This window comes from Colletotrichum lupini, chromosome 4, assembly GCF_023278565.1.
Source record: "Colletotrichum lupini chromosome 4, complete sequence".
NCBI lineage: Eukaryota > Fungi > Ascomycota > Sordariomycetes > Glomerellales > Glomerellaceae > Colletotrichum > Colletotrichum lupini.
In genome coordinates, this window is record NC_064677.1 from 426,614 (window position 1) to 453,559 (window position 26,946).

At 44.0% G+C, this 26,946-nt stretch overlaps 8 protein-coding genes across 8 annotated transcripts; 3 read left to right on the forward strand and 5 right to left on the reverse strand.

Moving 5' to 3' along the window:
* Positions 1 to 8,053: 8,053 nt before the first annotated feature.
* CLUP02_07239 (uncharacterized protein) lies at positions 8,054 to 8,293 on the forward strand (the record flags this gene model as incomplete). The annotated part of the gene is made up of 1 exon (XM_049286234.1): positions 8,054 to 8,293. A coding segment is annotated over one exon (240 nt), but the record flags the coding sequence as incomplete, so codon positions are not given.
* A 4,114-nt stretch (positions 8,294 to 12,407) lies between these two features.
* CLUP02_07240 (metallo-beta-lactamase superfamily protein) lies at positions 12,408 to 14,090 on the forward strand (the record flags this gene model as incomplete). The annotated part of the gene is made up of 3 exons (XM_049286235.1): positions 12,408 to 12,607; positions 12,844 to 13,517; positions 13,936 to 14,090. 3 exons carry the CDS (start codon positions 12,408 to 12,410, stop codon positions 14,088 to 14,090), a joined length of 1,029 nt encoding a protein of 342 aa, XP_049143378.1.
* Positions 14,091 to 15,011: 921 nt separating this feature from the next.
* On the forward strand, positions 15,012 to 17,486 carry CLUP02_07241 (uncharacterized protein; the record flags this gene model as incomplete). Its single annotated transcript, XM_049286236.1, has 5 exons — positions 15,012 to 15,850; positions 15,905 to 16,138; positions 16,189 to 16,411; positions 16,520 to 16,779; positions 17,159 to 17,486. 5 exons carry the CDS (start codon positions 15,012 to 15,014, stop codon positions 17,484 to 17,486), a joined length of 1,884 nt encoding a protein of 627 aa, XP_049143379.1.
* Positions 17,141 to 18,316, reverse strand: CLUP02_07242 (uncharacterized protein; the record flags this gene model as incomplete). The annotated part of the gene is made up of 6 exons (XM_049286237.1): positions 17,141 to 17,199; positions 17,264 to 17,637; positions 17,752 to 17,818; positions 17,910 to 17,939; positions 18,019 to 18,173; positions 18,231 to 18,316. The coding sequence occupies 6 exons, from the start codon at positions 18,314 to 18,316 to the stop codon at positions 17,141 to 17,143; spliced, it is 771 nt and encodes a 256-aa protein (XP_049143380.1).
* A 271-nt stretch (positions 18,317 to 18,587) lies between these two features.
* CLUP02_07243 (uncharacterized protein) lies at positions 18,588 to 18,869 on the reverse strand (the record flags this gene model as incomplete). The annotated part of the gene is made up of 1 exon (XM_049286238.1): positions 18,588 to 18,869. One exon carries the CDS (start codon positions 18,867 to 18,869, stop codon positions 18,588 to 18,590), a length of 282 nt encoding a protein of 93 aa, XP_049143381.1.
* A 1,093-nt stretch (positions 18,870 to 19,962) lies between these two features.
* CLUP02_07244 (PAP2 superfamily protein) lies at positions 19,963 to 21,849 on the reverse strand (the record flags this gene model as incomplete). The annotated part of the gene is made up of 3 exons (XM_049286239.1): positions 19,963 to 20,928; positions 20,991 to 21,472; positions 21,825 to 21,849. 3 exons carry the CDS (start codon positions 21,847 to 21,849, stop codon positions 19,963 to 19,965), a joined length of 1,473 nt encoding a protein of 490 aa, XP_049143382.1.
* A 290-nt stretch (positions 21,850 to 22,139) lies between these two features.
* CLUP02_07245 (uncharacterized protein) lies at positions 22,140 to 23,117 on the reverse strand (the record flags this gene model as incomplete). Its single annotated transcript, XM_049286240.1, has 5 exons — positions 22,140 to 22,265; positions 22,315 to 22,485; positions 22,562 to 22,778; positions 22,826 to 22,969; positions 23,023 to 23,117. The coding sequence occupies 5 exons, from the start codon at positions 23,115 to 23,117 to the stop codon at positions 22,140 to 22,142; spliced, it is 753 nt and encodes a 250-aa protein (XP_049143383.1).
* Positions 23,118 to 24,538: 1,421 nt separating this feature from the next.
* CLUP02_07246 (signal recognition particle protein SRP54) lies at positions 24,539 to 26,573 on the reverse strand (the record flags this gene model as incomplete). The annotated part of the gene is made up of 4 exons (XM_049286241.1): positions 24,539 to 26,047; positions 26,095 to 26,404; positions 26,461 to 26,497; positions 26,564 to 26,573. The coding sequence occupies 4 exons, from the start codon at positions 26,571 to 26,573 to the stop codon at positions 24,539 to 24,541; spliced, it is 1,866 nt and encodes a 621-aa protein (XP_049143384.1).
* Positions 26,574 to 26,946: the final 373 nt, after the last annotated feature.

Here is a 26,946-nt window from a genome sequence, read left to right on the forward strand (position 1 = left end):
TCCTATTACCCACGGCTCTTAGAAAATACTTAACGTACTTACTTTTATAAATAATAATACTAGCCTTAAGTTCGACTATTAGCTCTAGCGTATTACAAAGCGCTTAGAGAACGCTAACTATAATACGGATAGGTACCGCTTAGAGTATATTATTAATAAGATTAGAGGTAGCGCTACGGAGTTTATATACTTATTACTAACCTCTAACGAGATTACTACGGCTAAGTAACTACTCTACGAGCTTAAGTCGGCTTATACTAGCCTAATTACTATAAACGACGCTAGCTATAAACTAAACGTACTTATAATTATATTTAAAGACGTTTATTAAAAGCGCTCTATATTTGCTAAGCTCGCGCGTATTAATAAGTTTTTAAAGTCCTAGTAAAAGCGCCGTTTTTATAATAAGCTACTTATATATTTTCGTAACTAGGCTATATTAAAGTACTTAGATAATACGGCTACTTTTTAGAAGTATACTAAGTACGTCGCCTAGCTAGCTAACGTAATATAGCCCCTTTTTATAAAGGACCGCGTAGTTAAAAGTTCTAACTAAACTCGCTAGATCTTAGGTAAAAGTAATAAAAATAATAAAAGTAGCGGAAATAATAAAAATACTAGAGGTACTAAATAGGACTAAAGTCGTACCTCTACCCGCGAGACGATCCCTAAAGCCCTATATTAAAAGCTTAAGGATAGTAGTACTTATTTTATTTATAATAATACTAAATATATCTCTAAGGACTGCCCTAAGAAGCCGAAGACTATTATAGCCGCTATTAACGCTACCGCGGGCCTTATTAAAATAGAGTCGGGTTTAGAAAACTAGACCCCCTAGTAAAAATAAACTCCTAGCTAGGGGATACGTATAAAAAGGACGGAAGATTAGCGATTAATTTAGTAAACCTATAGGATCTCGTAAGGGGTTAGCCCCTTAAGATAGAGCTTATATTAGTATTTAATAAATATAGAATTCGCTTAAGAGCTTTATTTAATACGGGAGCTAATAAGTACGGATTTATAAATAACCGCGTAACCCCTTTATTATAGTAATTCTGCGCGGCCCTATTTTATAAATTACTATACCTAATCCCTACTACCGGGTTTAATAGAGAGCGATTAGATAATACTAGCGTAGTATAGACTACTAACCTATATATTAATTAATAGGTCTTTCTAAAAGCACCCCTCCTTTAGCTTAATACGGGCCGCTACGACCTAATCTTAGGGTAGAAGTAGTTCGAATACTACGGGGTAAACCCTAATATTCGCTACCGACGGCTAATATAGCCTAAGGACCTATTACTATAAGAGACGCCCTCTATTATTATTAAGGATATCGAGGACCTATATACCCCGGAAGTTATTAACGTATAATACTAAATCGACGCTAATTACTAATAGGACTTATTTAAGATAGATATAACCCGCTATAATTAAAAGCTCTAGTAATAGCGGGCAAAGGGTACGCCGATTAGGATATTATTACGCCCGCTAAAAATAATAGCCCGTTAGATATAGTAGTTAGACGAGGCTAAGGATATAAAAAAGATAGAACGCGCCCTTAATAGTATTATTATTACCCCTATAAAGAGGGTTAGATAGTAAAAACTATACCTAGTAATATTATAAATAGATATTACCTTTATTAGCGCTCCCGTATTTAAAAAGAACCTAAGGTAGAACGACGTTAAGATAGGCTCTATATTACTTTATAAGCTAGACTATATTATAAAAAATAAGAAAGAGGAGGCGGACCCCTTATATAATAACGACTAGGTTACTCGCGACTTTATAATAACTAACTTATTAAAATACCTACGGCCCTAGACCGACGTCTTTAGTAAAGTAGCTAGCGATATATTTATACTTTATAAGCTATATAATTATAAAATCGAGCTCCTAGATAGTAGTAAAGAGAAGCTAACTTACTACCCTCTATATAAGTAGTCGGTGCTAGAGCTAGAGGCTATAAGAGCCTATTTACTAAAGTACTTATAGAAAGGATTTATCGAGCTAAGTAATGCTCCTTTTACGTCGCCGACGCTATTTATAAAAAAGTATAATAATAGTCTGCGCTTTTACGTTAACTTTTATAAACTAAATAAGGTTATAAAAAAAGACCGCTACTTATTATTATTTATTAATAAGACCCTCGCGCGGCTAGGTAGGGTAAAGGTATTTATTAAACTAAATATTAAGCAGGCCTTTTACTATATTTACCTCGACCTAGCCTCTAAGGACTTAACGACGTTTAGAACCCACTACGGGGTATATAAGTATAAGGTAGTACCCTTCGGGCTCTATAACGGGCTTATTACGTATTAACGATATATAAACGAGATACTAATAAAGTACCTAAACGACTTTTATACGGCGTATATAAATAATATCCTAATCTTCTTAAACGACCCCCTCTAGTACTAGGAGCACGTTACTAAAGTACTAGACCGCTTACGGAAAGTAAGCTTATAAGCGGATATTAAGAAATATAAATTTAGCGTTACTTTTATAAAGTACCTAGGCTTTGTAGTTTTTATAAAAAGTATATAGCCTAATAAGGAGAAAGTCTTTATAATTAGAGACTAGAAGCTACTTATATTACTTAAGGGTATCTAGTCTTTCCTCGGGTTTTATAACTTCTATAGGAGATTTATAAAAGATTACGGCCGCCTAGCTAGGCCCCTTACGAAACTAACGGGTAAAGGAGTTCTTTTTAACTTTAGCGCTAACTACGAGACGGCTTTTAAGGTTATAAAGCTAGCGCTAACGTTAGTACTAATCCTTTACTATTTTAAACTAAAATTACTAACGCGGCTAGAAACCAACGCCTCTAACTTAGTATATACTAGAGCGCTATTATAATAATAAGAGGATAACGGGTTATAGTACTTAGTAGCTTTTTATTTAAAAATGATAAGTAACGTAGAGCTTAACTACGCTATTTATAATAAAAAAATGCTAGTAATAGTACTATACTTAGAGGAATAGCGCGCAGAGCTTATAAGCTACGAGTATAAGTTCGACGTTATTATAAACTATTAGCTACTATTATTCTTTATAACTAAGCGCCTACTTAACTTATAATAAGCCCGCTAGGCTAGTACGCTAATAGACTTTAATTTTTAAATTTATTACTACCCGGGGAAGGAGAACGTACTAGCTAACGCCCTATTACGGAAGATAGAGGATATCCGTACTTAGTAAGTATTAAAGGAGGCTAATAGGACCTAAGTCCTCTTATTACTAGGACTACTATCCCCCGATATTATAGCGGAGCTACGGATATTATTAGGCACTATAGTTAGTTAACTATAGCTTATAATTAGCTCGCTCTTATTAAAAAACGAGCTCTAGGGGTATTTACTAATAAAAAAGATTTTAAAGCTTAATAGAGACCTTATTATAGCGTCCCTCGCGCTAATACGAGCGCTAGTAGCTAAAGGGCGCGAGCGCTAGTTTATTTAAAATAACGGATTATTAATAATAAATAAGAAGCTCGTAGTGCCCGAGGAAGAGAACCTTCGTATAATAATTATCTACGAGGTCTACGAATAGAAGCTCCTCGCTTACTTAGGGTATAATAAGGTCGTAAAGATAATTAAGTAGCGATACTACTAGCCGGGCCTAACGGCGGATACTTATTAATACGTACGGAACTACTATACTTATTACTAATTATAAAAGCCGCGCGATAAGCCCCCGGGGGAGCTAAGGCTACTTCTAATACCCGACTACCCGTAGTAACACATTTTTACCGACTTTATAACTATCCCTACTAATTAAAAAGGATTTAATAATATTTAAGTAGTAGTAGACTACCTAGGTAAGAGAGCGATGTCCGTTCTTTATTATAAAACTATTATAATAAAAGATATAAGCCGAATATTTTACGAACGGGTACTACCTATCTTCGGCCTACTAAAGACTATTATATTAAACCGAGGCCCCTAATTTATCTCTAACTTCTAGAAGGAACTTTATAAGATTTACGGGGTTAAGCTATAGCTATTAACGGCCGACTACCCCTAAATAGACGGCTAGATAGAGGTACTAAATTAATATATCTTATAGTAATTAAGACTACTAATTAACTAATATTAAGATAACTAGAGCGATATACTACCCGCAGTCGACTTTACTTATACTACTTAGCTTAGTAAGACTATAGGGCTATTATTATATAAAGTAGAATTCGGTCGTTAGCTACGGCTCTTTTTTAATTAATCTAAACGAACTTATTAATTCGGCTCTATAAAAGAAAAGCTAAACCGTACTAACGCGTAGCGTATAGCCTAGGGGATATACGAGGCTTAGGAGACCGCTAGGGGTAATATAAAGGTTACTTAAGTACGATATAAGAGGTATACTAACCGCCGCTAGCGCCCGGACGACCTAAAGCTAAGAGACTAGGTCTTTATTAATACCTTATATTAAAAGTCCGCCGACGTAAATAAACTATAATAGCCGTAGGCCGGGCTATAAACTATTATTAGTACTAAATAGGGGGGTATATAAATTATAAAACTATTAGCGAATAGCTAGGTATACCTAGTCTTTTACTTAAATAAGCTAAGAAAGGCTACTAACGACCCACTACCCGAGCAGAACTAAGACTTACCGCTACTAATTACTAATAATAATAGCGAACTAGAGTACGAGGTCTTAGAGGTCGTTAAATTACGCTTATATAAGGGAAAACTATAGTACTAAGTAGATTAAAAAGGGTACGATACGGATCCGACTTAATACGACGTAAAGAGCTTTAAATATATATTAGTAGCGCTCTAGGCGTTCTACTACTAGTACTTAATTACTAAGGGCCCGCTACGAAACTTAAATATATAAATAAAAGCTACCGCGGCTAGCGATTTACTACTACTAAGGGAGGACGATAATACGATAATAGTAATTACGGCTATAGATTCGCTAGAATAAAGGGTAATTTAGAGGTTTATTTTTTCGGTACTACGAATAGCGCCCTTTAGTATAGAGGGGGGGATAATATTATAATAGTAAGTACTAGGGCCCTGTGGGCCCTATGGCTTAGCCTTAGGCTACGAGGCTAAGCTCTTAGTAGTTATATAATAAGCTAGACCGCTAGGCCCAAAGGGCTAGCCTACTAGCTTCTACTTACTATTCTATTTTTTCCCTTTTTACGTTAAGTCTTTAGTTAATTAGGTTAATATAGTAGCGTTCCGACCTACCTCGAGTTCCCTTTCGTAATATTAATACTATACGGGATAAGAGATTTGTACTAATTAACCTTACAGAAGTAAACGAAAAAGGAGGTAATTCTTAAATACCGCACGGAATTAAGTAATTATAGCCCTTTACTACTTACGAGAGGTCGACGTCTATTACGTTAAACTACGTTAATTAATAGAACTACTTAAGTAACTAGCCTTTTACTATTGCCCCGAGTAGCTTTTTTACTAAACGACTTTTCCGTAGCCGGCCCGTAATTAGAAATTAACTAAAGAAGCTATTTAGAGATTATAAAGAGCACGAGGCTTAGGAGGCTAGAAATATACGGGATAGCGGAAATCGGTAATTAATAAAAATCCCGAGACTAATTACTATATCTTCTTATAATAATATAAACGTCTACCGCTATTATTATTAAAAAGAACTATTAAAACCTACTCTTTTTTATTAAATAAAAAGGAAGATCTTAGTAAGTACGATAGCTAGCGATTTAAAAAGGTAATAATAATCGCTAAAAATAATAAAAACGAGAGTAGTAGCGAGATAGTAAAAAGAAGCGGGAATCTCCTAAACTTTAATAAATTCGTTAAGTAGCGAAAGTACGGATTTATTATAACCTGCGCGCGGATTAAATATATCCCCGTTAAAATTAAATACGCTAGCGACTATTAATACGAGCATAAGCTAGAGCACGACCCTTAGCGAGTTAGGGTAAAGAAAAAGAGGACGAAACCCGATCCTAAATAGAATCCTAATCCCTTATAAGTAAATAAATATTAACCCGGATTATTAGGGGACGTGGATATATAGAATCGTAAATTAGCCTAATAGTAAGTAAATTAACGCGGCATTAATCTATTTAACTAAGGTCTATAAAAAAAAGGAGCTATAGGGGCAACCCCTATTTTACGAGATTATAAACGACCTTAGCTACTAGCTAGATAAATAGTTCGTAAACGCAAGCCTAGGAATTATAAAAGTAGTTAATAAATTCCTTTACGGGCGAGGGGTATTACTAGCGTAAGTATAATTACGAGAGCTATACAAAATACTAATAGCGATAATTATAAAAGAGGAATTCGTACTATAGAACTAGGCATAGGTTAATAAAGCGTATAATCGCTTTAATAAATTTAAAAAAAGGGTAAACGACCTAGATTTCCTCCCTATAATTACTAATAAAAATCTATCGTTATAAAAAGATATACCGGGGCAAAATATAGTACTAAAAGTACGATAATCGATAATTCTACCTATTTCGATCTATAACTTATTACCGCTATTAATACGAAATTCGGCACCAATCGGCTAATAAAAAAAGAAATAAACGACCCGAAGTTACTAACAATACGTAACGACGCAGAGTTCGTATATAAATACTAAAAGTCTAATAGCAAATACGAGGCAATTTATAAACCTTAAAAAGATCTTCTTAAAAGAGAAATTATACTTTAGAGGGAAGTATAAGGTCTTATAAAAAACCCTAACGATATTTTATAATTACTATAAAAAAGTCGGAATTAGGGAATACTAATACTATTTAGTAATTAATATCGTACTTATAAGCAAAGCCTCTAATTACTATTACGAAGCGGTACGTAATCTCGATTAAAACGACTTTCTTAGTATAATTAATATAATCTAAAGCCGCTTCGAGACCTACGATAAGAACTTAGAGCTCCTATTTAAGCTACGAGCGATTTTTTTTATATCTATAGCTAAGATAATAAAGGGTAAATCGCGAGTAAAGATCCTTAAAAAGCTTATTAATTAAATCGATAAGTTAATAAAAACCTAGCTAAATAAGGGGATAAACGAGCGAAAAGTCGGATATCTCTATACTATAGTTTAGTATATACTAAAAATAAAAATTACCCTATACTAAGTACCTAAAACCTACGAGACGCTCTACTCGAAGCTAAGATCTAGTTTTAATATTAAAATAAGAATACCGCGCTAAACCTATCTCTAGGCATACGACGGCCCTTACTAATAATATTAAGTTAATTAAATATATAATAAGAAAAGAAAAGAGGCTAGATACGGTAATCGCTAGTAAAGAGGCTTAGATTCGTTAAATAAGTAGAGATTTAACTTACGGGCAGGGTAATAAAAAAAGTAATACTATATTTATAAAAAGGATAGATATTAGTTAAGTAACTACTCTAAAGAAGAGCGTACTAAATCGTACGAATAGTATAAAAAGTCGAGGGTAGTAGATAGTAAAACTAGCCCTCGTCGGTTTAACTAATTCTTTATTATATATAAGGGTAGATCTGGGGGTATAGAACCTAGCGACGGTAGCTAAAGTAGCGGCTTAAAATATATACCCCTTATAAGAGATTTAGAAAATAAGGAAGATCTTACCCCCTATACTAATAAATTAAATTATAACGAAATCGAAAATATTAATTACTCTTTTTTTGCCCCGTTAGTTTCTCGAGGATATACGAGGCTAAACGAATAGAGGGTAGCGGAAGCTCTTAATAAATAGGCTTTTATTTACGGATAATAAAAGAAGGTCCTTTAGATAACGGATATAAAGGCGGCTAAAAGGGCGAATTTAATAGGGCCGAAGCCTATTATTTTAACGATTAAGGAAAAGACGCTATTTCTCTCGATATTTAAAGAAAAGGAATATAGTACTAAGCATATCTAGGGGTAGCTAGAGGGGTCCTTTTTATACTATTTAGATCCCTTAAATACTAAGCTCGTATAAGCATTCTACGCGAGCAAAAGGTACGGCCTAGACGATTTCTATAGGATTATCCTAAATACTAGGGTATCGTAATAGTTAACTAAAAAAAAAGGGTAATTTTAGGTACTATAGAAGATCGCGCTAATAACGCTTAATACGTTAACGGTGGGTATTATAAAGATTAGTTTCGGCCTAGGTAAGGAAATCGTCGCCCTAGGTATAATAGAAGTAGAGATATACTTCGGAATAATAACTTTCTATATTTTGCCTATTAATACCCTATTTCTCCTATATTTAAAAAATATAGATCGACTAGGCATTATATTTAATAATACGAAGAACAGAATCTTTAGTAATAAGTACTTCGAGGTAGTCGAACGACGATAGGGGCATGCGTTTATAAAGCTTATTAATAATATAAAGTTAATTAATTACTTAATAAAAAGTAAGCTTAGAAAACTATACTAGAGATTTAGGTACTCGTTGGTTACGAGGCTATATAACCTCTTAAAGTAATTAAGTAATAATAATATCGAAATAGGAGCGCTAGAGTAGTTAACGAAAGTATATTACTAATATTAAATAAATGCGCAGAGCCTACGCAGATTTAAGTTTAAATTATATAATAAGCTTAACTTTAACTAGGAAATAGTCGTCGATATTTTCTATTTAAATAGTCGGCTAGTACTATATATAATCGACGTATTTATATCTTTCTAAATAAGGTAATTCCTCTAGGATTTATAAGTAAAGATAGTATAAGTAGCCCTACGAAAAAGCTAGATCAATATATACTAGGGACTATTAGACAGCATTAGAACCGACGCTAGTACTAGCTTTAAGTCGGTAGAATTTAGGGATAATGCGACGGCCTATAATATATAGCTAAAAGTCGTACCCGTTAAAGCGCACTATAGTATTAAAAAAGTAAAAAGGGCACATTAGTAATTAAAAAGGGCGTTTAGAATTATTAAAAAGGAAAATCCGGATTTTATTAACAACGAATACTTCTAGATAGTACTTAAATACTATAATAATACTATAGGGCCTAACGGACTTATATTAACGTTATTAGTATTTAGAGTATATTTAAGAACGACCTTAGCTTCGCTACCGTCGCTAGGTATAAGCTAACGAGCCTAAGTAGTTAAAAAAGTAATATAGGCACTGCGCGAGGTAAGTATCAAAAGGTAAGTTAACGAGGTAATTACTATGCGTAATAGGCCTAATATAGGGAATAATCTAAATATACCGTTAAATTCGGATATACGAGTATAGTACAAAATTACCTAATAGTGGGCTAGGCTATATAAGTTAATTTCCGTTAACGAGCGCTCTTATATAGTTACGAGAGATCGCGACTAGTTACTCAAAGTATTAATTATAGTAGTTAGACCGTACTATATAGATCCTAACGAGGTAATTTCTAACTTATAAAAAGAAGAAGAGCTAGGGGAAACTATATAACCCGCGGTAGAGGTATAGGAAATTATCCTTAACGAAATCGTCGTAGTAATACTAATAAATAACGAGGAAGAGGATATTACTAAAAGGGCACTCATACTACTAGCGAAACGTTATAAAAGACTATAATAACAAGCCCTAACGCGGCAATTTATTACTAGCGACGAGGTAATTAACACTTTTTATATAGTAAAAGAGAAAGCCGATTTCGAGCTAGTAGTTAAACTACGTAAGGAAGGTATAATTATAACTACTAAAAAGCCGTATAAGGGATTAGATCTTATCGAAGTAAATACTCTTTATAATCGAGGGGTCTATCGATTTATCCTATACGACTTAGAAAAATATATAAACCTCTATATATTTAAATTACGAATAGTTCGTAAGATTAAAAGGAAAAGAATACCCTAGCTATACGAGAAGTCTAGATACGTAATCTAAGGGTACGGCGACGTTAAAAAGGCGACGCTACTTATATAATCGCCTACTATATAGCGCTATAGTTAACGATTAATAATAGTACTAATAGTATCGCTACGGAAGAAGGGATATAAGATTTAGAGCCGTAATATTACTTAGGCCTATACCTAATCGGCCACAGGGCTTATAAGGAAAATCCTAGCCTATTTACTAAAAAAAATAGCTAGTAAGTACTTAGAAAGCACGATTATTAAAGTGCTTAAGCCACTATATAGGCTCGTAAAATCGGGCACTTATTAATAAGCTACTTATTACGATTTTTATATTAATTAACTATTAATAGTTACCTCTACGTACGACCCGTACTTATTAGTAATAGAATACGAAGGCGACTAATTTAGGATTATTAGAATATAAACTAACGATATATTAGGCCTATTTAATATTAACTTTATAAAAAAAGAGGATAAAGAGCTTTAAAAAGCGGGCTTCGTAGCGAAGCTAAAAGAGGTCCTTATAATAAATACCCCCCTAATATTTAATAGCGGGATTTTTATAATCGAAGGGGAAACTATTATTTTTTAATAAAAAGAGTAGGGTAAGAAAATTAACCTCGTCGATCCGAACGTAACTAACGTTAAGAAGTAGTATAAGGCTAAGCTCGCGCGAGGGGTATATATTACGAATATTTATTAACTTAAAGTAATTTTTAATTACGCTAAGGTAGGGTAAGTTATAAATCTAATTAAACGAGACGTTAAGGTATTTAATAAGCGGCTTAAGTAATAATAAACGAATCTTAATCGAGGTCTCGTTTACTACCTAATCGACTTTATAACTAATAAGCTCTACGTCTTCGTTAATAGGTTATTTACGAATAATAACGACCTTATTTCGTAATTAGGGTATATTATTATCCTAGCTAACGAGAGTATAAGTAAGAGCAAATTTATTATATATAGTAATATAATCTACTACTCGTTAACTAAAAATAAGTAAATAACGAGAAGTATATTAGCGTTAGAAGTTTATAGTATAGTTAATAGTATTAACCTCTCCTATGCGATTTTAATAACGCTAAGGAAGATTACTAATCGAATTAGCCTTTTACTTATTTTAATAGTTATTTATATAAATTCTTACTCGCTATACGAATACTTTATTAAATTAGGAACGACGAAGGAAAAGAGGCTTATAATCGATATTATAGCCCTTAAGTAATTATACAAAAGGCGCGAGATACTCGAGATTTATTAGATTAATAATAAAAATAACCTCGTAGACGCTTTTATAAAAGTAGTACTAAATAAGGGATTAGAGTAATTCGTAAGTAGTAGAAAAGTTACTATACGAATAGAGGGATAGGTTATATAAAAAGAGTAAAGAAAAGGGGGAAAAAGAGACGACTTAGTAAACGGGCCCGAGGTCGAATTATACCTCTAACCGTAGTAATTAAATTAATAAAAAAAAGAGAAAGTTAGTATCGAATTAGAAGTTTAATTTAACCGCGGCATATAGCTAACTACGTAGGGGCTAATTAGGGGCCCTATTTATGATTATTATAGCCAGCCTAACCTATAGTTAGAACCTCCTTTTTATACCTACGTAGATATTTATATAGTTTAATTAATCTCTTCGTTAACTACGGTTCGAACTAACTACCCTATAATAGGGATACTAACACTTTTATATCGTACTATGGATAAGCATTACGATGGATTAATAGATCATCCTGATCTTAATAGGCTAAACTAATAATAATTTTGAAATAATTTTCGTCTGTCCAAAGTCGGTGTACATTGATCCGTATCTGAGTAGAAGAAGGCGGTGGCTTAAAGTCCACATGTACACATCATGCATAAACAACTTACATCCCCAGATCCGCTTGGAGTGTCATGCGGGAAACAATTGGTCCTTGTGGAAAAGGCTTTCATACAATTGCTGTATGATTTCGTAGATAACAAAAGGATAAATCACCAGCGGAAGGGTGGGCAAGTGCTCATACTTCGAGAGCCCAGGTACTATCACACCGGTACCCGCGGAGGTGGACCCGACCAGTCACCGGTCAGCGGGCACGGGGTTGGCCCGACTGGGAAACGGTGGCTGACGGCCGGCGAGGTGAATTGGCCCGGGCAGTCATGGGGGATCTCCGATTATTTCCACGGACGTTTGGCGTGAATTGCCTTTCTCGAATCCGATTGACGAGATCGACGCCACGGATACGGATGACCCTTTTGGGGCTCGAATTGCGGATGCCATGTTAAGCCGCGGATGATCCGCGGATCCGCCGTCTTGGTCAGCCCGCATGTTTCCGTGGCTATGGTTCATGTACCTGTGCTATGGTCCGAGTTCGTCCGCCTAGTTCGGATTAATCATCGCCGGCACTTGCTGTTGACTGTATGTCGTTCGGCCCGGGGAGCAAGCTATGCCTGACTAGGGCTGACAAAGAGCAATACGACCGCTATGGCGCGTGTCCGCGCTCCTTGGCTTGCTTGGGCCTGAACCTTTGAGGTGAGATTGGTGAGACTCATATAAAAGTTCCATATGCCCGGTACGATGTTGTTTTTATCACACCTACCTGCTTGAGTCTTTGAACTAACAACAACTATCCGCAACCATGTCTGCAACTTCTGTCTTGAATATCCCTCCTTCAAAGTCGACGGTCTCTGTTTCCATCATCGACACAACCCTCAATGGCGATCTTCCCACGGCACCCTTCATGGGCCCTACCATGAACGGCTTCGAGAGGTGGTACGGCGTAGGCTACGCATTTCTAGTGACGCACCAGGACTCTGCTGGAAAGATTAGACGCGTAGTGTTCGATCTCGGTCTGCCGAAAGACTGGGACAATGACTTCTCTCCAGCTGTATTGGAGATGGGGAAGAACTTGGATGGCACGATGGTTGCCCAAAAATACGTTTCCGAAATTTTGACCGAGGGCGGTCTTGACTTGAGGGAGATTGAGGCGCTCTTCTGGAGGCACGTAACCCATGTTTGCTTTTTTGTGCGCAACAAAAGAAACTTGAGAATGTGATGGCTGATATTGCCCATAGCCACGCACACCCGGATCACATTGGCCGCCCGTCACTCTTCCCCTCCACAGCATCGCTGATCGTCGGCCCAGGGGTGAAGGAGGCGTATTTCCCTGGCTACCCAACCATCCCAGACGCACCCGTCCTCGCTCGCGAGTTCGAGGGCCGCGAAGTGCGTGAGCTAGACTTTGCTTCCACTAGGATTGAAATCGGGGGACTCAAGGCGCTGGATTACTTCAACGATGGGAGTTTCTACCTCCTCTCGGCGCCGGGCCACGCTATTGGGCACATCAACGCCCTGGCTCGTACGACGGAAGATAGTTTCATGTACTTTGCAGGCGACTCCTTCCACCACAGCTCCGTCCTGAGACCGCACGGCGGCGCGACGCTACCAGAGGAAATCCAGCTGCCGGGCCACAGTTGCTGTTCCGGACGGGCGTTTCACGCAGTCCACCCCGTGGCTGGTAACTCTGCCGCCCTGGGGCCCTACAGCAAGGTCCTAGGGGAGGCGGGGAGCGACGCGAATGGGGTCCCGTTCCATGCGCTGCCTGAGGGTGGGATATTTATGGATTTGGAGGCTTCGAGGGAGACGGTGCGTGCTATTCAGAGGTTTGATGCGAGTCCGGATGTGTTTGTTGTGGCGTCGCATGATAGTAGTTTGTTTAGCGTTGTGGAGGTTTTCCCGGCGGATGGGAGTGAGTGGAGGGCGAAGGGGTGGAAGGAGGGTGGGAAGTGGGTATTTCTAAAGGATTTTGAGAAGGCGGTTGAGATGGCTAACTCTAACGAGAAGTTGTGAGGGTGATGATCATGGTATGTTTTAGTAGCTTTGTATTTGTAGACCTTCTCCTCTTTGATCCTACGTCTAGTTCCATGTTGTCTGTGTTGCAGCGTATGCCGAACCCGAAACCTAAGCCTCATTGTAATTATATTTTAGGTGTTCTCTTATTTTGGCGTATGCTGCCTCGATTACATTTACACCAGCAACATTAAAGATTCTTTGCCAACCAAATACTTCTGGTTCTTGATAGTCGATACAGAACCCCCATTCTCACTTGACGCGCCCATTGGTCTAACAAGTAAAGGAACATGCTAACGCCGGCTACGATAATTGAGGACGGTGCCAGCACCCAATCGGGGATGTTGTTGCGCTGGATGTCCAGCTCATAAACGCCGTCGATCGTGCCAGAAGGGCTAGCGCAAGCCTCGACGCGGTCATCGAAGAATTGTTTGAAGGCAATTCGACCGAAACACAAAGTCAGCGTAGTTGATGTGGCAGAATCTGGCCGTGGCTACGGAGGCCGGTACCGGTAGAAGAGTAAGAGTTGATGGTTTCACTAAAGTGAGAAGAAGACATGTAAGTTGGAATGTGACCCTATTTACTGTGCGGGACTTGCAACTATTCCTGCTGCGTCGATTTCTTCTTGGAGACATGTTCATCGGATTGGAAACTCGACTACTCTTACCATTCGATGGAGGCTTCATCAGGATTTATGAAGGAGGGAGATGATTAATTGGTCCCCGTCAGAGTTGATGGGAAGTCGGCATTCTCTCGGGCCACCTCAAACATGTATGTGATCCAAAGGATTATGATATATTGGTGCTGGATATTAGGTCGACGAAAGTAATAGACGAGACTCGGGCGTGGATCGAGCTTCGTAGACGGCGAGCAATATGTTTAGTAAACCACTAAGAGATCAAAGCTCTGGTCCTAGTCGATCTTGAATTCGTTGTATAGCATGACTAACATGAAGAGACATAGTTGTGAACAATCCAAATCTCGGACTTATCACAACACCTGTTGACATTGCAAAAAAGGTGGTGTAAAAGAAATTGATTCAATCATACAAAGCTTTATCAAATGTTCTTTTCCGCGATTAATCCCGCCTGATTACGTATGTAGGTGGACCTTTGAGCCAATTAGACGACGGTCCCCGGTCTTGTTTGCGCCCTTTGACTTGTCGGTGCTAACCCTTAAGGGGCGGCGTCTCACTTGACTTATCAGCAAAAGAACTTCGGCAGCAGGCTCGCCAGGGCTTTTGACTCACTCGGCATCTTTGAGACTTTGTACATGTACTTTGCTCTCATCCAAATTCCGTCGAGTCTGCTCAACTTAAGCTCGTTCACACAACTAAGGTGTTGTGGAGGTATTGAACTTTAACTACCAATCAACATCGACCTCTACAGCAAACATGGCAACGCAAACCGCAACGGAGTTGCAGACATTCGAGCCTGCTCCGTCAACACCAGTCACCTTACTACGGAAAAGCCATGACGCGCCACCAGACTTCCAACAAGCCCCCGGCGGGCTGATGACCACCGACTCAGAAGAGGAAGCAGCAACGAACGCCCCCGTCCTGCTCTCCAAAACCCGAGCCGGCATCGTCATCGCCCAAGTCTGCGGTCAGCTCTTCTTCAGCAGCTTCTGCAACGGCATCATCGTCGTCGCCCTACCCGCCATGCAGCACAACATAGGCCTGGACGAAGGTCTCCTCGTCTGGCCTAGCTCCAGTTACTTCCTCACGGCCGGATCGTGTCTCCTGCTCGCCGGCTCCGTCGCCGACGTCGTCGGGAACAAGCGGGTGAACCTGACCGGCTCGTTCTTCAGCGCCATATTCGCCATGGCGTGCGGTCTGGCGCAGACGGGTGGCCAGATCATTGCGTTTCGGGCTCTTCAGGGTGTGGCGTATGCTGTCATTACGCCTTCGTCCATCTCCATCATCTCGACCAACATGGAGGAGGGGCGGCCGCGCAATATGGGATTCGCATGCATGGGCTTTTCCCAGCCGCTGGGGTTCTTGTTTGGGCTGGTTCTGGGTGGTGTGTTTACTGATAATGTTGGATGGCGACCGGCTTTCTACCTGGCTGCGGCTGCAAGTGCGGCTTTGTTCTTGGTTGCCATCTGGGCATTGCCGCGCGACCTTCAGACAAGAAATGACCAATCTATCTGGAAGCGACTTGCCAAGGATATTGATACCGTGGGAGTAGTCCTGGTCAGTACCGGCCTAGCGACCTTGTCATATGTATTGGCGTAAGTACCTGGTCTATGTACAGCTCAGTGAACGAAATGGTTAACCTGGCACAGATCATTGTCAGCCGACATCAACAATATCCGTAAGCCATCTAGCATTGCGCTTCTGGCAATAGCCGGCTGCTCTATTCCTTCATTTGTCGGGTGGATGCATCATCGGGTGAAGAACAATAAGACAGCTTTGATACCCAACTCGCTTTGGGGCAGCTATGTGTTCACCAGTTGTTGCGTCATGGTACTTCTTACCAACGCTCTCACCAACTGTATGGAGCTTTACAGCAGTTTGTTGTAAGTCGAAATGGCACTGTTTGGCAGACTTCTTGAGTAACGTCAACCAGCTTCCAGCAGGTCCAGGGCTTGTCAGCAACGGTGGCATCAGTCCAGGTCGTTCCATCTCTCGCCGCTGGTGCACTTACAAGCATCGCAACCGGTATCTTCGTCCACCGCATGCCCGTCTTATGGATGCTATTGATCTCATCGGCAATGAGCACAGTTGCGCCGCTTCTCATGGCCCTCATTCGCACTAACCAACTGTATTGGGAGAACGCCTTCTTCGCACAGGTAAGCAAAGAGAACGCCCGTAACCTAGACTATTTTCAGGAAACACCCATAACCTACGACTTTCATCCGTTCAGTCTACTCTTCGGCAACTAAGATATCCCCATGTAGATCCTCACCCCCATCAGCTGCGACATTCTCTTCACAGTCGGCCTCCTCATTGTCTCCGACGTTTTCCCCAAACGCATGCAGGCCCTCAGCGGCGCCGTCTTCAACACGTGCGCTCAGCTCGGCACAGCCCTCGGACTCAGCGTGGCGCAGGTCATTGCCTCGTCTGCGACTAATGCCTCTTCGTACGCTGATAAGTCGTCACCTGATGCCCTCATGGTAGGTTACAGGGTTGCCTTCTGGGCCATGTTTGGCTGGATGATGTTTGTCTGTCTCGTTTGTGTGTTTGGAATGCGCCGGATAGGTGTTATTGGTGTGAAGCGGGATTAGACTCATCCAGTCCATCACAAACTGCACGGTTCAGCCACCTTAAGGGGCACATATAAGGGAGTTTCAAAGCATGGCTGGCGTCTTTAGACCTTGCGGACAAGACCAAAAGGTATATTGGAATCACGAAAAGATAGGTAGATCAGATGCATGATACTGGAAATACAGATGACGCATGTAGAAGTAAGATTATTTCCAAGCAAAGCATGGAGCCTTTTGCGTTTCGACCTGAGTCGATTCCAAAAGTCCAAGCAATACTAGAGAGTTGCCTCGGTAGAAACATGTAAATTTTCTGACCTAACACTCTATCTGCAGACATAACCCCTTCCAGGGTAACTCGAACATCTGTCGCCACACTGCAATTTCAGTTGAGGCCTTAGTAGTAACGACGACTGGCCTCACTATCCCGGCTAGTCTCACTGCTCTGCTGACTTCCCCCGCCGCTCACATTGACAACAACAAGCGGTTGCGACCTTTGCCGCTCCTGCTCGCGTTCTCTTTCACGCTCGGCTTCGCGGTCAGCTTCTCGCTGTTCATGGTAGGCATCTTGGCTGCATCCATAGACGCAGTAGGTCTGAGAGTCCTTGATCTCGCGGTTGCAACCGGGGCAGCCTTTCGTCATGGTTGCGGCTTGGTGTTGTAGGCAGGATTGAAAGGTTGAATTTTGGATTTCAGTAAGGGAGTAAGCAAGACGTTTGGCAAGTTCAAGTCGAGCTCGTTGATCTGGGCTGGAAGATGGGAATTTGACGTTTTTGAGGAGAGGAGACAAGTTTAGTTTGACGACTTGGACGGGACTTGTGATGGATTATATACCCTCAAGCTGGATACGATTAATTACATTTTCTTCATCCACATAATTCCGGGTACTTATGACATAGGAGCACAGAGACAAATGTACCAACCACTACACAGGTCCAGGTACAACTTCAAGTGCACACGCGGCCTCCCAGCCTGACCTTGCAATCAGGCTATGCACTATTCATTGATAGTCAGCCTGCTTCACCACTGATAAGATGGCGTGAGGCCAAGGAGGGATCGACGTTCATCTCTCGGGTATTACGTGCACCCGAACCTCTAGACTCATTCATGTCGGGCGCTGGAAAATCAAAGAGGTTCGGGTATGAATTATATATCCGATGCCCGGGATTTTCATGTTCTGACGGCTCTGAGCTCACATGGCAAGACAAGGCTAGACGATAGGGTAGGTGGGTGGGTGTTGCTGCCTACGGTAGGCTCTGGCGGCGCGGTTGCCACAAAGTCACTGGAGAGGGGTAGTGAAGGTGATGGAGGATCCGCAGAGGACTGGATGCGGTGTCCTTTTGTAATAAGCCTATGAGGCGTGGCATCGAGAAGGAGGTGTCGGGACTACGTTATAGAGGCTGCTTACTCTCGACACGTCACAAAATACGACAGGATACCATTGAAGTAGAAAAAGGACCACGTGTGATTGAAGGCCTTGGCGAATTCTAACATTTTACATACGCTCTCTACATGTTAACACTTTGAGATTCAAATGATGCGAGTACGTATCTTAGACAGATAATGTTGCCGATTTGACACGAACATAAGGGCAAAGTTGGGTCAGCTTTCAAGACAATTAGATTACGTTTTTCTATCGATTTCCCTTTGAGCGAGCGCGAGGAAGATCAAATTGAGAATCTTTCAATGTCAACATGTCAAACGGCAGGCTCGTTTCGTTCTCAAACCAGGATCTCCACCATTGTGCGAAATTGACAATCAGATCCTAATAATAATGACGAGATCCATGATGTCCATGATGCCCATAACCATACCCGTGTCCCCGATTATACCCTCCTCCTCCTCCTCCACCACCGCCGGAACCGAAGTAAACAAACACAGGCGGCACCCTACTCCGTTCCCTCTCCCGCATCCTTTCCATCTGGCGCTGGCGTTCGCGCTCCCGCCGACGTTTGTTCTCATAGTAGGCGACCTGGCTGCATCCGTAGACGCAATAGGTCTGGTAGTCTTTGATCTGGCGGTTGCATCCTGGGCATCCTTTCGTCATGTTGGCGAAGCGAGGTTATGTTGGTGTTTGAGATTTTGGAGTTGGATATGTGTTTGGTTTAAGGGATTCTGGTGGTATGATAGTTGACTTGATAAATAAGCTTTCACTCTGTGCGATATTATTTTGAGCGTAATTGACTGTTTGTGATTACTAGAAGAGTTTCGGGGGCATCGACCTTCGCATTTGGGCGGAAGTCTCCCGGTCTTTATGCCCCCAAGACGCGACCCTTCGACGCAAATGCCAACAGCATATCCCTCACGCAGGATCTTTAGACCCGACCATGTGCCATCGATCCGCATGCCAAGCCTGAAACGAAATTCGAAGCGTCCAGCCGTGAATACTCCCCTTCTTGTTCTGGCCAGGATGCGTACGTCACAAGCTAATACAGCAAGGACACATGCTGGGTACACTGCGGCTGATAGGAGCCGAACGTACGAGGAATCTATGCAAGCTGACCGTCTCAGACGACCGCTCGTGTAACACCGCACGCAAAGATTCAAGATATTAGTAGGCAATTTGAGGTCGTAGTGGTGTCTCGGACGAGGCTGTAGGATTCGCGGAGTGTTGAATAACCGCGCGGGCTCTTATGTGATTCTGACCAATGTGGCACGGTACAGCTAACGGCCAACGTGCAACGTTCTGTCAAGAAACAGGTGAACAGCAGCTGAATAATCACCCAAAGATGACGGATGTATGAACCTTACTAAATGGTAACGTTACCGTGAAACAAGTGGCTTGACTCGATGGGTGAAGACTTGTCCAAGTACATCCACAGACGGATGTGATCACAGGAGAATATTGTTCGCAAGATAACTATTCTCTTGACAACACAAGGTCACCAAGTACTATTGTTACACCAAGTGAAAACGAATGTAGATCAAGTATTAAAACTTCCATTAGGTGTAAACACCGGATAAAGACTAATGTACAAGCTTGTGCTGTAGGGTATTGTAGTTTCTTCAGCGAGGCCGTTAATCATAACTCTCAGACTCCAAGACTCCAGCTGAGCTTCTGCGGAGATGATAGTCTCCGATTCTGTATTTCATGGTGTCAAAACCATTTGCCATCTAGGCATGCATTACTCAAGATGGGATTAAACCATCGCATCGGGGTGGCGAGACCCAGAGCCGACGGGCTTGCGGGATCCAACGGGCTCGCCATAGTCGTTCACACCGGCGCCAGTGGAAGCACTGTGGCCGTGGCCGTGGTGCTTCTCGCGGTGCAGGATACCACCGCCGCCACGCTTGCCCCAGCCGGCCTTGCGAGTGAAGACAGCATCGTACAACTCAGCCTCGGCACCATAGTTCAGGGCCTGGCCGCGGTTCAGGGGAATGTGGTTGAATCGGAAGTCCCAAATGGCAGCGTAGGTCATGCGGTAAGAGGAGAAGGCGAAAGTGATACCGATGGCGGCACCGGCGAAGATGTCGTACCAGTTGTGGAACTCGTCAATTGTGAGGGCGCCACCGATGAGGACGGCACCGAGGATGGGGATGTAGGTGATGATCAGCTTCCACATGGCAGGGTGGTAGTCGGAGAAGACCTTGAACTTGGCGTTAAGGTACAAGTAGAGGTATCCGAAGCCGGCGAAGGCAGCAGTGGTGTGTCCACTGGGGAAACTCTCAAGAGAATCGTTGATCTCCTTCATGTCGCCGGTGCAAACCTCCTTGGTGACGTACAAGCTCTGGAATCCAGCGGCGCTGTAGCCAGTACGGGCGATGCCACCCTGGCTGCTAGTGACACGGGAAAGGTCGGGCTGGCAAGCCTCAAGGAAGTGAGGGCGCAGACCGCCGATCAGGAACTTGATGAAGACCTGGAAGACGGCGGCGCAGATGAGGGAGTAGAGAAGGCCGATGACGGCGTTGTTGACATCCCAGAAGGAGCGGATGCGGATTTGCATGAGAAGGATGATGCAGATGGGGATGACGGAGGCCAGGAAGGCAGCAAGCCAAATGGGGACGACTTCGTTGCGCATGGGATAAGCGAACTGGGGGTAGACGACTTCACCATCGGCGAAGGTGACGGCGAAGGAACGGTTCGGGGCGGGAGGTGCCATGTAAATCTGAACATTGTTAGCGATGCTTGGAAATGCGATGTTGAGCTTCCACAACATGTGTAACTTACTCCGAGACCGATGGCGCCCATGCAGATCATGGTGATAATGTCGATGAGGGTGCCCTTGAGCCATTGCCCGAAGCTGGGACGGGTAGACATGGAGTAAGGCTCAGCGCCACGACGCTTGCTAGAGACGCCGTTATGGTGACCGTTGGCATGGCCGGTAGCAGCAGCGCCTGCGGGTGCCGCCTCGCGACGTTTTCCAAAGATGCCCATGGTGATGTTTTTTTTGATGATGTTGGTGTTGTTATTTTTGGGTGTTGTGCAGTGTCGTATTAGAGGTCTTGCCAAGCTTTGGTGAAGAAGATGCCAAGACGGGATGGCTGTGCTTGACTGCTTGTGCCTCGCCGGGAGCTGCAAGAAGTGTCTTGGCGAGCTGTGATGGATGGGAGAGGGTGGCTTGACTGTGAGGGATGAAGGGAGAAGAGAGGGCAGAGGAAGGGGAGGGAGGTCGACTTTAAGCTTAAGGGATAAGGTCCGGGGTCTACAGTCTGTGGCAGGCAAGAACGATGTTGAAGTGAGTACCGCTGGTGTCTTCCTTCCTCTGAGTGTTCATGGTTAGGTACCTTGGTACCTCGCGAGTTTGGCTTGACGTCATGTTTGTATAATCCCAAAATGGGACGAAAAACTTGGGAAGGCGCACACTGTTGGGGGAGATGTGGGATGTGGGATCGAGGGCAGGCGCGACGCACGACGGAGCCATACGCAGCCATACGCAGCCATATGTCATTCCAGCCGCGGCTTCATTTCAGGCTTTTGCTAGGGGCGTTTGTTACGGTACCTCACTTCTTGAACCACAGAACCAGTCGAGACCCCAATACATGGGGTGTTCTCTGTGTGTACCTTTGCACTGCAGCACGACGGACATTGGTTCACTTTCAGCTTCGGGACCTTTTGGGAGGGGGGACATTTCAAGCCAGGGCCGTTCCTGTTACGCACTAAAACCCCGGATTGTGGCTAGTGACTAAACTGGCCCAAAAAGTGACTTGATTGTCTTAGACATTTTGGTCGCTGAATGTATGTATCCGTACCGTATCCATACGAAATGCTAGCAGAAATGATACGAAAAGAGAGAGCAAAAAAAAAAAAGTCAAGCCACGCGCCAGGTACTCAGCGAAAGTAACGTACTGCGTAAAAAAATAAAAAACACCAACGACGTCATGCCGCCTCGGACGCGTGGGCGGTGGGCACATCTACACATCCTTGGCAACGACCGGGTCTGTTCCCGCACTCCACAGAGTGAGCGAGCTCCTCAATCCCTGTCAACCGGCACCTCAGATCCGACTGCTCCAATCAGAATCCCGGACGACATAAGATTGGAAAAGGTCTGGACTTCCATAGGACGGTGATGATGCGCTACTCTCTGCCAAAGGGCAAAGGCGTCAAGCCACGCCATACGAGATGAGGCGTAATAGTAGGTACTCCGTATCTGTTTTTCTTCCTCTCTTCGGTCTGATTCACAGTGGAGAGCATAGCATAGCATAGCCATCAAGATGTACATGTACTCAGACAAAAGTCTACGAGTGGCATAGGGCAACCTATTTCCAAGGACGTCTGTCTGCACCTGAACTACGGCTGACTGCATTGGGCTTGACAGGGTAATGGGGCGCCAAACGTCCAGAGACATCTCCCGCAAAAGCGTCGCCGATCCCTTCAGCATGTCCTGCAACCTCCGTATCAGGCTTTACAGGCATCCTTTTGGTCTGTTGGCTCGGCGGGCCTATCGAGACATACATGTATCCACTGTCCAAAACAGACATGTCATCCTCGGCTCCGCTGTGACGATTCTCGTAGAGGCTTAATCGTTTGTCAGATGAAAACCTCAGAGCCAGGATCTCACGTACTCACGTAGGTACTCAAAATTTGGTTCTAATCCCTGGTGACCGGACTGGGGGAGGGTCGTCCGTAAGGCATCGTGGCAGACGGGCATTCCAGGGGTCGCTCTCGAGGGGGACCAAAAGGTCCGGGACGTTTGTATCGACGATGGCCTGTGTTGTTAGCGCCCTCGTGCCACAAAACTACCACTTTGATGTTGCACCACCGACAGGGGAACTTTGATGGCCTGAACACATTCTTCTCCGAATGGACACGGCAGAGGTTCTTCTTACTGATTTCGCTTTTTTCCGCACTTTGCATTGGCAAATGTGAACCTTGAGGCTCACACTATTGGCTGCTGTTTCATCAATCTCGAAAGGGGTGAACCGGTCACGGTTTAGCTCCAGCTCCGGTAGCTTAAACCAGCTTCATGCATTCATGATTTTAGACATTTCCAGCATTGAAACCTGGGCAACTACACAAAAAAGCAATTCTCGATAGCACGTACCAAGTTACCTAAGCCATTGATTGCCCTTGCTTTCACTGAGATTGATCAATTTGGTCAATATCTAGAGAGATGCAATCGGACAACGTTCTAGACAACGATAGCGCTTTCGTTTAGACTTCGTTGCATTCTAATTTCCGAAAGATAATCATGGCTTGTTTCAGTTCGGCTGGGACTGATTTTCGCCGTAGGAGTAAATTTCCCTACACATGGTTGATGGGCTCTACATTGTACATTGTACGCTATTGAACTCGGAAAGTCAAGTTCGCCAAATAGCAAAGAAGGTAATGAGCAGGCTCGGAAACGCACAATTGATACATGGACAGAAATTCCTCATGCCAAAAATCGTGACAGCGGAGCAAACCGACGTCATCCCGCCCCCAAATAAGGCACCCTCCTCCATGTCACGGCACACGAGATCCGACTTTGCCAATCACATCCTCCCTCATCATACCTTAATTGCTTGTCGTTTTCTCTGCCCATTATTCCCGTTTTGCTACTACTGCGTACACTACTTGCTACCGCACGCGCCACAAATCTCGATTGAAAAGCGAAAAGTCTTGCCATGGCTCGCCTGGCTAATGCGGCACCGCCACACCGCCACAGATTCAAACGCGGCCGGTTCACTGTGACGTTGGTACGCTACGCTGGCCGCGGGTGATGGACCCAAACGCACGTTGATCGATTGACAGAATCCGCCGGTCTGAATTCTCCGTCACAGTAGCATCAGGGAGCGCATCGGTGATTGCTGGTGCGTTGGTGGTTGGTTGAGCCAAGTATCTCTCGAGACGCTTGCGGGCTCCACTGTGAAGCAATACATTGCGCGGCTTCGTGAGATCTTCACATCCTTCTTCCCAAAGGTGATTTTCGCTCGTCACCTGCTACTTGAGAGCAAGGCAGGCAGGCCTATCAGCCAGAGATGCGACCATCACGTCAATGAAGGGAAGCCGCTGAATTTCACCATGGCAGCAGGTTTGGATCAACATGGCAAAAGATTGGGAAGTCTTGTTGTATTTCCATCCACTTCGTGCTTCTCCTCCCAAAACGCCAAGCCTATGAATAAGAGGGTTCCGAATGTGATCCCGCCCCAGGCGACTCCAATAAATCCATCATGCCTTCATCCATGCCTCCCCACTCGCAGTTGCTTGTCATCATTGACGAAGCATCTTTTTGGTACGGATTACTCTTTTTTTCTTTGGTTTAGACATCATCATCTCTCCTCCCCCACAAGATTACATCAACGACGTCCGCCGCGGCCCCGGCCGGCACCAGGCATTCCGCCGCCCATGCCCGGCATACCACCCATACCACCCATACCCATCTGCTGCATCATGGCCTGCATATCGGGCATGCCACCGCCGCCTCCGCCGCCGAGCATCTTCATGAGGCTGCCCATGTCCGGCATCCCGCCCCCGCCCATACCTCCGGCGCCGCCCATGCTCTGCAAGCGCTTCTGCATGGCCGCCATCTGCTGTGCCTTGTTGCCGCCGCCCATGGCCTGCTGCGCCCGCTGCATGTTCTTCATGTTGCCGCCCATCTTCTTGGCCATGCCCGCCATCATCCGCTGCTGCGTCAGCAGGTCCTCCACTTCGCGCACCGAGGTTCCCGACCCGTGAGCGATTCTCGTCATCCGCGTCGGTTGCTCGATAAACATCTTGCCGTCCGAATCAAGCTCCTTCTCCGTCATCGAGTCGCAAATGTAGATCATGCGCTTGAGCTTGGCGCTACCCTCCTCGTCGTCCATGCCCTGCATCATACCGCTCATGCCGGGAATCATGCCCGCCATCTTAGATAATGGCCCCATCTTCATAATATTGGATAGCTGGTCCCGCAGGTCGCGTACCGTAAAGATACCTTCCGTGATGTGTTTTATCGTGTCCTTCTGGTCGAGCTTCAAACTTTGCACGTGCTCCACCAGTCCGGCCATGTCGCCCATGCCAAGCAGCTTCTGTACGAATTGTTGTGGTGCGAAACGCTCAAAGTCGAGCATGTGCTCGCCCGTACCGATGAAGACGATAGGGGTATGTGTTGCTGCGACGGCGGAAATGGCACCACCACCCGCTGCGTGACCGTCCGTCTTGGTGATGATGATGGCTCCAAAGTCTGCTGATTCCTTGAACGCCTTGGCCTGCGACTCGGCCTGCTGACCGATGGATGCGTCGAGCACCATGATCGTCTCGTCGGGTCGGATTGCCGTCTGAATGTCCACCATCTCCTGGAACAGAGCCTCCTCTTGCCTGTGACGACCTGATGTATCCACGATGATGATCTCGAACTTCTCCTTCTTGAACTTTTCGACACCGTCTCTTGCTACCACCGCCGGGTCCGTCTCTGTCAGGGAACCGTAGTATGGAATCTTCGCCTTGGTCGCGTTCTGCTTCAGCTGGTCAAAAGCACCAGCACGGAAGGTATCAGCGCACACCAGGCAGGCCTTGAAGCCTCTCGCCTGGTAGTGGCGTGCGAGCTTGGTACATGTTGTCGTTTTACCGGCACCCTGCAGACCGACAAACATGATGATGTTGGACTTGCCCTTCTTAGGCTTGAACGGTTCGGCATGGGGATCGACGAGCTTGACGAGCTCATCGAAAACGGACTTTTGAATGAGGCGCTTCTTGTTGACGGCGGGCGGGAGCTCCTTAAAGTTAACGGTACTCTTGATCGATTTTCGCAATTGGCCGACGAGGCGCACGTTGACGTCGGCTTCGAGAAGGGCGGAGCAAATCTCCTTGAGCATGCCATCGAAAGCCTGCGACACGGATACAGATCTTGTTAGCAGCTGCTGTTGCATCTCACGGCGGCATCGTGTGGCGACGGCGACGGATGGTTCTGCGGGGTAGGAATGCGGCGCACCTTTTCGTCGAGGTTGGGCTCTCTGGTGAGATTTGTGACGGCCGTGTTGATGCGACGACCGAGATCTTGAAGAACCATGGTGGGCGGTTTGCGGCTACCGAGCCGACTTGGGGTATCTCGAAGGGGGTTCTTTTGGTGATGCTCTCGAGTAACGGGAGGACGACGTGTTGCAAATGGGAATTTGGCTTCAGGGTGGGATGTGGATTGCTGCGCTAGCCGTCCAGTGCCACCACGCCGGAATCCATGGATGTGACTGGTGAAGCGCCCAGTGTGGGGTTGGTGACCTCAACCGCGGGACATCGGATGCACCGTTTCTCCAGTCCCCAGGTATCGCCGTATACTGTGCCTAACTATCTGCACTGTAGCGCCTGATACTGTGAAGCTATTCCCAGATATCACAAACTTCGTCAACCTTTGGCCATTTATGACCCCTCTCATTGGAATCTAGGCCTAATATTTCTCAAATTCATTTAAAAGGTCTCCTCGCAGAACAATGGTCGTCAAGGTATCGATGTCAGCCACCCCGTCTAGAGTCCTACAAATTCCATCGTCACAAACTCTCAATTAAAAATTCAGCACCTCGACTACTAACGGAAAGATTTGTCAATGTTCTGGCCTGAAGCCTTTTAGGTGGCGCTCAACTTTCGGTCGTTTTGCATACGCCTCCAAACCTCAACGGCCCAGGGTCTCTACACATGTCTAAGGCTGCAAACTTACGCCCACATTTGCTGGTTTAACGCCCCCTTTCTCCCTCGACGGCGTCTGCAGGTATATTATCTCAAAGTATAAGTCAGC